This window comes from Rhinoderma darwinii, chromosome 10 (assembly GCF_050947455.1).
Source record: "Rhinoderma darwinii isolate aRhiDar2 chromosome 10, aRhiDar2.hap1, whole genome shotgun sequence".
Lineage (NCBI taxonomy): Eukaryota > Metazoa > Chordata > Amphibia > Anura > Rhinodermatidae > Rhinoderma > Rhinoderma darwinii.
The window spans coordinates 98867557-98879316 of NC_134696.1; the positions used below are offsets into that span (position 1 = coordinate 98867557).

At 46.4% G+C, this 11760-nt stretch overlaps 1 protein-coding gene across 1 annotated transcript in view; it reads right to left on the minus strand.

Moving 5' to 3' along the window:
• Positions 1 to 4565: 4565 nt before the first annotated feature.
• ETFB (electron transfer flavoprotein subunit beta) overlaps positions 4566 to 11760 on the minus strand; it is a 52561-nt gene continuing 45366 nt past the window's right edge. The window contains exons 6-7 of the mRNA XM_075840385.1: positions 9189 to 9374; positions 4566 to 4809 (exon numbers count right to left, since the gene is read on the minus strand). Coding sequence (XP_075696500.1) covers positions 9204 to 9374 — 171 coding nt within the window. The 3' untranslated portion in view covers positions 4566 to 4809; positions 9189 to 9203. The remainder of the gene's footprint in view (positions 4810 to 9188; positions 9375 to 11760) is intronic.

Below are 11760 nucleotides of genomic sequence, written 5' to 3' on the forward strand. Positions count from 1 at the left end.
CCAAAGCAAAACTTTGCCTGTTAAGTAAATATTTATTTTTATTACACATTCTATTCCAGTCGCTTCCAAAGTAAAACTGTATCCTCTAATGTAAATAACGATGTCAATATAAGTGCTTCAATACATGTTCTTCTCCAGTCACATCCAAAGCAAGACTTTGCCTGTATTGTAAATAACTATATTGAGTGCTTTATTGCATGTTCTACTCCAGTCACATCCAAAGCAAAAAACTTTGCCTGTATTGTAAATAACTATATCGAGTGCTTTATTGCATGTTCTACTCCAGTCACATCCAAAGCAACCACTTTGCCTGTAATGTAAACAATTATTTTAAGTGCTTCAATACATGTTCTACTCAAGTCACCTCCAAAGCAAAACGTTGTCCTGTTACATAAATAATTATAAGTGCTTCATTACACATTTTATTCCAGTAACATCCAAAGCCAAAGTTTGTCCTGCAATGTTAATAACTATATTAAACGCTTCATTACATATTCTACTCCAGTCACATCCAAAGCAACACTTCTACCGATTGCTACCTGGAATGTGCCTTTAGTTTCCAGGCATGACATCTGTTTTCTGAATGCAGCTTTGGATGTGACTGGAGTATAAGCCATAATGTGATTTCAAATCTTGTAAAACAAACCAAGAAAATTCTCTTCAAAGCTTTCTTTTTAGTAACTTAATAAAAGGGCCTGATGTCTATTTTCAGTTCAAACGGTCCTGCCCTCCGCACACTCCTCGTGCCACGGTGGAATTGATGAAGCATCTGAAGTGAGGGTGTGAAGTGTAGAAACCAGAATATTGGCAGGAACGCTGCGCCCTAATGAAGGACGGGCGATTTCTGTTTTACTGCATTTTTTTATGTAACAGAAACACCCGACAGGAAAAACAGGACCCGTTTCAAAAGTAAACACGCCGTAGCAACAATGGGCGGAACAGGTTTTGCTGTATGCAGGACACCAGCATAGATATATATATATATACCATACTATACATGACTCTGCATTAATATATACACTGCATATTCCGAATTATTGACAGCCCCTATAAAAAAAAAAAAAGAAAAAAAAAAAGTATTCACGCCCCTTGGACTATTTCCTATTTCATTGTATAACAACATTAAATGATGGCAGATTTTATTTGGCTTAGAAAACAATTATTCAACTTAAAATAGTGATGTGCATAAGTATTCACACCCCACCAAACTAGTATTTAGTACCGAAATATCAGTCCGTGTTGATCGGGCTTCTATCAGCTTTACACATGTGGACGGTTCTTTTATCTATTTTTCTATTCTTTTGCAAAACTTTACAACCCCCGTTAATTGACAGAGTGGCGTCTCCCATTCGTGGCCCCCCATTTTTGGAGTGGAACGGGCTACAAAGATTATCTGTCCCTGGAGGACCCGGCTGATTGCACAAACAGCCCATTCATTTCTACGGACAGTGTAATGCTTCATGTTTCCTGTGGTGGCGCACTTGCTGCTGGGCTCCCCTGCATATGAAAGCTGATCAGGACACCCTGTGATCACCTCATTATTAAGGGACCATTCTACTAATCCAGAGAACCCCTTTAGGTTGCATGAGGACAGCAATTCACTCATATTAGTCCTGCGTTAAAAAATAATTATCCTCCCATGATGCATTTCTCTTGGAGTCTGCAGCAGGTTCCCCCCTCCCCCCCAGGATTTCTTGTATTTTCTGGATTTATTTCACCTTCAATCTTTTCCAACCCTACACTGTGGTATATAATCAACTATGATAGAGAATTACATCACCAGATATTAGATTCACTGATTAGCCAATCAGATGGCCACATGCTTTCTAGCTTCCAATTTTCATTGGTCGGAACAAATGTTTGATAGACATAACGACTATGATTAATGAATTGTGTTTACGGTTGAATAATTATTATGGTTTTGTCTTCGATCGCCCTTAAAGGGTTGCCGTCTGCTTATATTTCCATTGTTAGAAGGATCCCCCAATACTCAGGCTGATCACAGATTGTCCATGCAATTAGACACTCAGCGATCAGTGGGAATCTTCATGGGAACTTGATAAGTGTTACAGTCCCCTACAGTGCCACCACAGGAGAAATGAAGAATTACATCTTGCCTATGGAAATCAATGTGCTGTATGTGTAATGTACAGACATGTCGGGTCCTCCAGAGAGAGAGATTCTCTTTGTAGCCACTCTGCACTCTCATAAACCTACTGAATGGAGGACTCCCCTTCTATGAATTTAGAATACCCTAATAGGACTTGATGATGTCATCGATGTGACAGTGACGGCTGTAAAGTATTGAAGGTGTCTGAGATGAAGCAACTCCATGAGCTCTGGTGGAGATGGATGAGGTCAGATGGCACCGAGCCCAGCAAATAATCCGCCATTTATATATAGAGAGAAAGAGCTTCTTTATAACAGATGGCGACATCTAATTATATACTTACAACTGGTTTAAGATATATACATATAGTACCTACCAAAAGTGCTCCAAGGAGGAACAACCGGTGACCGGCAACAGGGTCATGGCAGTCCAAGGCTCGTTGATGTTTGGGGGAGAATGGCCAGTCTGGTCCGGGCCCACAGAAGATCTACTGTAGCACAAATTACCGATAAAGTTACCACTGACTATGATAGAAAGATGTCAGGACACGCAGAACATCGCAGCTTGCTGTATATGGGGCCGTGTAGCTGCAGACCGGTCATAGCACACATCCTGACCCCTGTCTACCATTGATGGCGCCTGCAATGGTCACGTGATCATCAGAACTGGTACTTGGAGCAACAGAAGACGGCGGCCGGTCTGATGAATCACGTGTTACGTCACGTGGACGGCCGGGTGCGGGTGCGTCGTTTACCTGGAGAAGAGATGGCACCGGGATGCATTATGGGAGAAGACATTCCGGCGGGGGCAGTGTGATGATCTGGACAATGTTCTGCTGGGAAACCTTGTGTCCTGACATTCATGTAGATGTGACACGTACCACCGACCCAAACATTGCTGCAGACAAGTGCCCCCGTCATGGCAGCGTATTCCCTAATAGCAGTGCCCTCTGTCAGCAGGATAACGCCACCGCCACGCTGCAGAATGACGCCCCCGCCGCAGGATGACGGCCCCCGGCGCGCTGCAGGATAACGGCCCCCGGCGCGCTGCAGGATAACGGCCCCCGCCACGCTGCAGGATAACGGCCCCCGCCACGCTGCAGGATAACGGCCCCCGCCACGCTGCAGGATAACGGCCCCCGCCACGCTGCAGGATAACGGCCCCCGCCACGCTGCAGGATAACGGCCCCCGCCACGCTGCAGGATAACGGCCCCCGCCACACTGCAGGATAACGGCCCCCGCCACACTGCAGGATAACGGCCCCCGCCACACTGCAGGATAACGGCCCCGCACCTCACAAGTTACAGGATCTGCTGCCACGTCTTGTGCCGGAGACCACAGGAACCGTCAGACGTCTTGTGGAGTCCAGGCCTCGATGGTCAGAGCTGTACGGGGGGAGGGGGGGCACGAGGGCGGCTACACAATGTCAGGCGGGTGGCTGTAATGTTATGACTGATCGGTGGATGTGCAGCCGCTACTATATAGACATCCTTGTATATACACGACAATATAAAACACTTGTTAGATTCTCAGCAGATATAAACCCACAACCCAGGCCGCCATCTTCATAAAAAACTGGACCATTATTAAAATAAAAATTCTCTCCCATTGGAAAAAAAATAAATGGTCAAAGTCAGTGTAACTAAAAATGCAAATCTGACAAAACTATTTTAAAAAATTTAAATAAAATTTCAAACATTTTGCTGACAATTTGAAGATTTGACATTCGAGCAGTTCTAAACATTTTATTTTTGGGTCAAAAGAGCTGTAGGAGGCCGTACTTTTTTCCAGGAAGGGTTGTACTTTCCCTAGGTGCCATTCTGTGATAGTCATTTCCATTTAAATTATATTAAATATTTTATTTTGCATGGGGGAAAAAAACCAAAACCACATTTAGTGTTAATTTTTAACTCAAATTGGACAAATATTTGACAAACCTGCAGCCACCACTAGAGGGAGCTCATTGCATACAGTTTCATCATGGATTGCAATGTATAAATAGTATGCGGTAAGCTCCTTAGCACCCCCTAGTGGCGGCTGCAGGTAGACAGAATTTTTTTTTTATCTTACTGTAGGACTATGCAGGGGATTTGGAGCTCTGTATCAGAAAAACAAAGCTCCAGCTGCTATAAAGATATATTCAGCACGGATTTAGATTAGAAAGTGTCGGACATTATAAAGTATCGCGGACCGTTCTATGAAGACCGACCCCATTGTTCTATCAGGAATAACAGGAGGTGACGCGGCGCGGCCAGACACGAGACTGCAGATAATTACACGGATCCTGACGACGCCGAGATATTTACAGACTTATAATTTAGCGCGAGCCGCTGACTTCTCCGGGATCGGGGGTTACACACGGCCGCTCTCACATTATAGCTCCTTTATCTTCTCTGCATGGGTCACATGAACCCCCACCGGGCCCCATTATTAAATAATCATACGGAAGCGCCGGTCCGGACGTACAAAGGAGAAACGTTTATTTCTAGACAAACTTTAATTACAGTGGAGAAAAAAAAAACATTCAGAACTCCACGCGATTCTCCTCTACCCGTCTCACGCGTTTCGAGAGAGGTCGCTACGATCGTAGCCGGCAGTGATCCGGCAAGGCACCGATGGGTGATGGGGGACGGTAAAGCCGGACGGCGGTGAGACCCGCTCCTCTGACATCGGCAGCAGAGCTCAGCTCTTTCTGGAATCTGGAAAGCAAAAATGTTAAAAAATGTCTGTTTCTGGGAAAGCTGGGTGACGAGCAATATGGCTGCCTGAAGGTCAAACGTATGCAGAGATGATGGTGGAAGGGATAAACCAAGCTCGGTTATATAACCATTCTGGAGACTGGGGAAGCTGAGGGACGACTCCCATTGGAGCTCTTTAGCCATTTATGTTGTGACTCATCTTTTCTAGAGTCCTGAATGGAAAATTGGTGTAATATTACAGCGATAATGGAGCAAGAAATAAAGGATTGCACAACCAGATATCGTCTGAAAAGCTGCGTGACAACGTCTACACCTGCACATACATCTGTATACAACTTTCCTGCAATCCTGAATGACAAACTTGTGTGGTTATTTACTGATAATACTGGCATAACGAGGTTAACTTACCATTCTGGAGCCTGGGAAAGCTGGATAAAAGCCTATGTGGCTGCATTTACACCTTCAACGCAGATTAAACACCCACCTTTCTTAAAGTCCTGAACGACAAACTTGACTAGTGATGCAGGAATAAGACGACACAAGAGACGCATCACGCCATGTCTAGTCCGATTTGTCATTCTGGTGTCCGAGAAAGCTGGGTTTTTCAGAACATTTTCCCAGAGAAATCAATATCCTAATGCGGCTTGACTGGTCGTTATTTCATTATAGGGAACAGTCCATGTGCATGTCTATATACAGCTCCAAAACTTACCACCCAGCTTGCCTAGGGTCCTGAACGGCAATCTGGTTATCCAGTGATAAGAGTGCAAAAGGACATACATCTTCATTACTAGTCCGATTTGCCATTCTAGAGCCTTGGACAGCTGGGTTTTAAGACGAAAAACCAATTAAATAAATATTTACGGATTTTAAAGGGGCTCCTTATAATGAAACCGACCAATTAGCGAGATCAAACAGGGAAGCGTGCGCGGCGGGCGACACCCTCAGCTAGAACGGGGCGGCCGACACCTGCAATGGGGGGCAGCAGCGTTCCTGCAGTACATAACACAAGTGATGGCACCGGACACTGATGAGGTTTGCCACTTGTCTGGGGCACAGCGGGCGCCCATCTGCTCATCTATAATTCATATAAATGCCAGCGTTACCCAATGATACGACAATACCAATATTACAGAGAGGTATGACGGACAGGAGAGGCCTGCCATCGCCCCCTGGGGCTCGCACGTTTTTTCTGGACACGATCGCGCAGCACGCGGCGCCACATTGCCTGGCAAAATGACGGAACCCGTTTATCAATGGATTTTCTTCGAGCTGCGTTGGTTTGTCGTGTGTTGGACGCGGCAATGCCACTTTTACTATTATTCTGTTCCTCTGACGGAATTAAATAACGGAAATCTTAGCGCAGGTGTGAACAGAGCCTAAGAGATCCACTAGAGAAAGAAGGGCGGCGCTCCACTAAATATACTGCACTCCAGCCGAGATTTTACCTGCACTGATACATTGTAACAAACAGATTTGGGATGCTGCTGGAGGATTGTCTAGACTAGATACAAGTGTACCAAACCCTCAGCTGTGAGAAGTATTATACCTGCATAGGAGTGCAGCCTCCACCCAAACAAGACTATTTCCATTCACTGACGGCAAGAAGACACGGTGAGCGACTGAAATGCAAAACGTTTATTAGAAAGCTGCGGAGCGTTTCATTCTACGATTGCGCGTTCACTTTAAAATCAGAATCCGTAATGCAAGAGGCGCCCGGACCGCCAGACCAGGGGAGACCAGTGCCGTCACTCGAATGTGGCGATCACTTCCTGTGGCGATCAGGTCAGCCTGAGATTCATAGGGCACGATGCAGGAGTTCCCAGGCAGACGGGTGGCAAACAGGGCAGTGCCAGGAATAGTTTACGGTCTCAGTTGTGAACATTTGTCATGTAAAGAGGCCCCCGGAGCCGCGTGATGCCACCCCCGATGTCTCGTCAGCAACCTTCCCAGCGTCAATTACCCACTGTCCCCCCCTCACTGGGATCGGGTCCTCGCACCGCGCGCACATTCCCTGCACTTAGCGCGGCCTGTGGGTTGCGCGGACACTTCGCTCCCTTATTTGTCACCTGTCAGATTGGAGAGTCACCGGCGGCGTCCTGCGCGTGATAACAGCCGCGCGAGGATTGTCACATCTGTTCTCCACCGCACACTGTGACCCAACATGTCTGCTCCTCCGAGCGCGGCTGCTGCGCTGTCACAAAGACTCGGATATCTCAGAGATGACAAGACATGGCAGCACTTAACCCTTCTCACTCCAGGTGCAGGGAATGGAGCCCGAGCCAGGGTTACTGGGCTCGCCGCGTCTGGGTATTAGCGGGCGGTGAGGATGCTGTGATTCATAGGATGCGCCCTGAAGCAGCAGCGTGGTTCTTCTCATAGAATAAACTGGAGAGGGATCAGCGGCGCCAGCAGGTCAGAAAAGTGTGGCCCTTAAAGGGGGGCTTTGATCTTAATTAGAAGTTTTGCCACATTCTAGTACATTTTGTGCATGAATGGCACATCTTCTCAAGACCTCTGCTTGCTGTCAGAGAATGGGAAAAATTAATGGTTTAAAAACTCGCACAGACCTAAAACGTCTCAGGAATTTGGCACAATGGTTTCCAGTCTAGGCGGTTGTCTGTGAGCGAAACAGCCTGGATTCATTTTACCTACACGGATATGGTGATGTTTGCAACAATGTGTCAGTGCAGGTAAAATGTCGTCAGCCTGCAGCCCAGGCTCTTTAGCTCATGCCCGATCCTTTGTTCCCGCAGTAAATAAGCATGTACGTCTATATGTCAATGGGGAAGTCGGAAGGAAGTGTATGGCCACCATAATGCAACTGTAACAAACCCTCAGCTGTGAGGTTTTCAGCGTCTGGATAAAAACAATAATGTATCATTCGCTAAGCAAGCAGAGATCTTGAAGATTATGTGGAATTGATACATTGCTTTCGAACATTACAGAACTTTCACTAGAAGCCGAGTTTTTGCTACAATTGAATCCTCAAGCCAATCCTATTTGAGCTGAACAAATCAGCAGCACAACCCTCTCCCCTGTGCCGATGTGCTGCGGTGTCTGGGTCTAGAACGTGCCGAAAAATGCGCCAAATTTTGGCGAAATTTGCGTAATTTTAATGTTTGTACCTCGCTAGACACTTTTAAAAAGGGTTCCGGAAAGAGGTGTAAATTAGCGAGAGGTCATGCGCTATTAAAAATAAAAAAAATCATACAACGTGCGTGCACGGTGATAAAATTGGCGCATTTTGTGCCTGCCTGGTCTGAGTTTACGCCGTCTAGCTACTTCACAGCATTAGTAAATATGTCCCAATGTATCAGTGCAGGTAAAATGTATCAGTCTGGAGTTCAGAGAATTGTCTAGACTGGATAAAAAAAAAAATAATAAAAAAAAAAAAAACTTTTAGCAACTGCAAGCAGACAAGAATGATCACATTCCCTGACAGCAAGCGGAGATCTTGAAACAACGTATATTAAAAAGTTGACGATTTTTCACCGTAAAACTCCTCTAACAGGTGTCGGATAATATCAACCACTATCCCCTCGGCCGCGCCACTTTCCATACACAGTCAGGATGGCGTGCTGGAACAATCGCGCTCGGAGAGGACACGCTGTTTATCACGCCGCCTGAGCTTTGTGTGAGCGCGACACATTAAAAAAAAAAACCCTGTAAACAAAACATCATTAAAAACATATTTATCAAATTAGCATTTATCAAATTAGGCACCAAAATATTGATGCCATTTCCTCGTCACCCACCCTTGGCAGGAGACACTTCACATCGCAGGATGACAACTTCAATTACCTAGTTAGATTAATTAATTGTCTAATTGGCGAGGTACAGCTGCAGACGAGCGCCATTCAGAGGGTCCGCTCCGCGCTACCGACGGCAGATCTACTGGATTAACGAGGGGCTGGAGTGCCCAGGTCGTAGGTTTCTGCGCCGTGCTTCTCATTCAAAAACCAATTAGCATATTTAAAGGGATATTACACCTTTATATAAAGACCGCGCTACGGTTAAACAAAGCTGCACCCGAAACGAAGACGTATTTGTGTGTCCTTAGGACACAATCCTACAATATTGCTGCAACAATGTATCAGACTTGAAGATGGTCTTCTAGACTGGATACAATTGTAACAAACCCTCAGCTGTGAGAAGTAGTAGAAGTAGAAGATTCCCATTCACTGACACCAAGCAAATATATTAAAGTAGATTAGATGATCCGGCCGTGCGCGTCGCTGTCTCTATTGAAGTCTATGGGAGCTATGGAGATCGTCAGGCTGTCATCGATCCCATAAGGGTCTTTGGTCGTAATACCCCTTTAAGTTGGAGTGGCAGCGAGAGGAGGACAGACGTCCGGCACAATGTAAAGGTCTCACCTGACAGTTCCGGGCCTAGATGTGGCCGCTCTCCTTCAGCTTGTTCACCAGGTCCTCTACGGTCTCCACTTTCACACCGGACAGTCTCTGCGGTGGATCGTCCACGCTCAGTATATGTACACGGCTTGTAGTGTCCACCCCCAGGTCCGAGGGCTTCACAGTCTCAATCTTCTTCTTCTTGGCTTTCTAGTGTAAAAGATGGAGAATGGTCAGCCGCGTACCGGCGGCGGCCTCCTCCCCTCTCCCTCCTCCCCTCTCCCCATTGATGACACGAGCACGCGCGCCCGAGCCCTGTGTGCGCACGTGTAAGAGCGGGCTGTGAGGAACAGCTGTCAGATGAAAGATCAGTCGTCCGACAGCTCTCTAAAGTGTATGGCCGGATATAGGGGTATCTGGGAAATCTGGGTGACAACCAATACGGCCATCATTGACATGGTCACTCTGCTTCCCTAGACTCCTGAAAGGCATCACATCCTATAACCAAAGAGACGAACCATTCAGAAGTCTAGGAAAGCTGAGTGTCACCCCATGTGGTAGCCGTCATGGTAATCATCAGCGGTCAGCCGGCTCTCCCAGAAACAGATTCATATGAGAAATCGCGGAATAGAAATGTTAAAACAGGACGACAAAGACTCGGTACCTCAGAACGCACTCCGTCAATACGAATACATAGAAGAGAGAGGGGCCGTATAGCAAAGGTCAAGTGAGGCAGGGTATCCCTACAAGTCAGGACAGCCCTCACCCCCGCCAGTCAGGGCACAGTCACACACCGATTATGTAAACAAGCTGCGCCTCGCATGAGCGGCACACAAAGCCCCGGATAAGGATCAGAGTGTTTCCTTCTTCACACTCCAGTCTTAAAGGGAAGGTGTCACTTTTTTTCGTACTTTTACTTCTCTATGGGGGCTGCCATTTTTTTTTTTCATCTCTGTGTATGTGTCGTTAATCGACACATACAGAGATGGAATACGGCACATACAACTCCATAGAGAATGCGAACGGGAGCCGTTCCATTCACTATAGCGTACGCCGTCTGTGTGGGAACGGCGCATGCGCCGCTCCCACACAGTCCAAACGGAAGGTCTTCGGCAGAGCGACGTCCGGCGCCATTTTCATGTGGACCGGAAGCCCCGGCCGGACAGTAAGATTACTACTTCCGGTCGCGGCTTCCGTCCATATGTTCAGAAGCAAGGACAGGGAGCGGAGGCAGAAGCAGGTATGTTATGTTTGTGTGTGTATATGTTCGTGTTATACTGTGTGATTACCACTGTATCTAATCCTCCTACACTGTGCATTCGCTCAAAAAATTGCAGCACACAGTGTAGGAGGTTTGAACATTCAATCCCCTCCTTTCTCCTGGCACTAGCCAGGATAAAGGAGGGGGGATTGTTTGAGGACACTAGAGCGTGTGTGTCTTCTCCAATTTTGCAGCATAAAGCAATGAGGTTGCTTTACCACATGCCAATGCTGCAATTTTGGGAATTGCTCCCTCTAGTGACCAGCACATGGAAAGGTTATAAATTAGAATCTAATTTATAATATTTCCTGACTTGTGAAAAAAATGTAAAAAAATTAGAACAATGTCTAATCATGTATGCCCTAACTGTTTAACTAAAAATAAATAAAATATTTTTCTAGCGACACATTCCCTTTAAGTACACCATATCTTCCACGCCTGGGGCTGTACAGGGTTTTACTCGTACATGCGCCCCCTGCCCAGCCGCGCTGCAGCCTCATCTCACCATGATGTTGGGTAGAGTAGCGTAACGTGGTTCGTTTAGTCGTAGGTCGGCAGTCACCACTGCAGGAATCTTCATGCTGATGGTTTCCAGTCCTCCGTCTACCTCCCGAACTACCGTCAGCTTCTCGCCTTCCACTGTGACCTCGGATGCAAAAGTGGCCTGGAGACATAACATCAATGAGGGGGTGAGATAAAGCTGCCGCTCCTGTGTCGCTGCCTCCACAGCTCCGAATATGTATCTGTGCCCCTATAGATCTAATATCATCTACAAGACCAAAGCCCCAACACATTCTTCTACCTAACAGGGTCCCGAATTGCCATACTGTGAGGGGGGGGGTTGAAGACTCATGGTCATAGGTGACGGCTTCCCTCCGTGTAATGATCCCCATCTCTGCCGCTCGCTGGGAGTGACCCCTCCACATACGGGTCACCGCCCCTCCCCCACAGGAGTGCAATTGCATCCAATACTACCCCTGTGTCAGGACGTCTGATGTAAAGTTCTAGAGTCTCACAAGACCCATGGGTAAAATCCAGTATCAATCTACATGGCTTAATCTTTGCATAAAAGAGATGATCTAATAGACTTTTACATTTCTCAGTTTGTGATCAGTGAATAGACACAAAAAAAGCCCCTGGATGTAAACAAAAATGTTCCCATTCACTGACAGCAAGCAGAAATCTTGACAATGGAACAAACACGAATGCAAAGTTGCCGTTTCATTATACAATGATTAAGCTTTATTCATATAACACTAGAGAACCCCTTTAACACTCACCTCTTAAAGGGGTTCTTCACTTTAGACAATCTCTACTAATTTGAAGGTCCCCTTG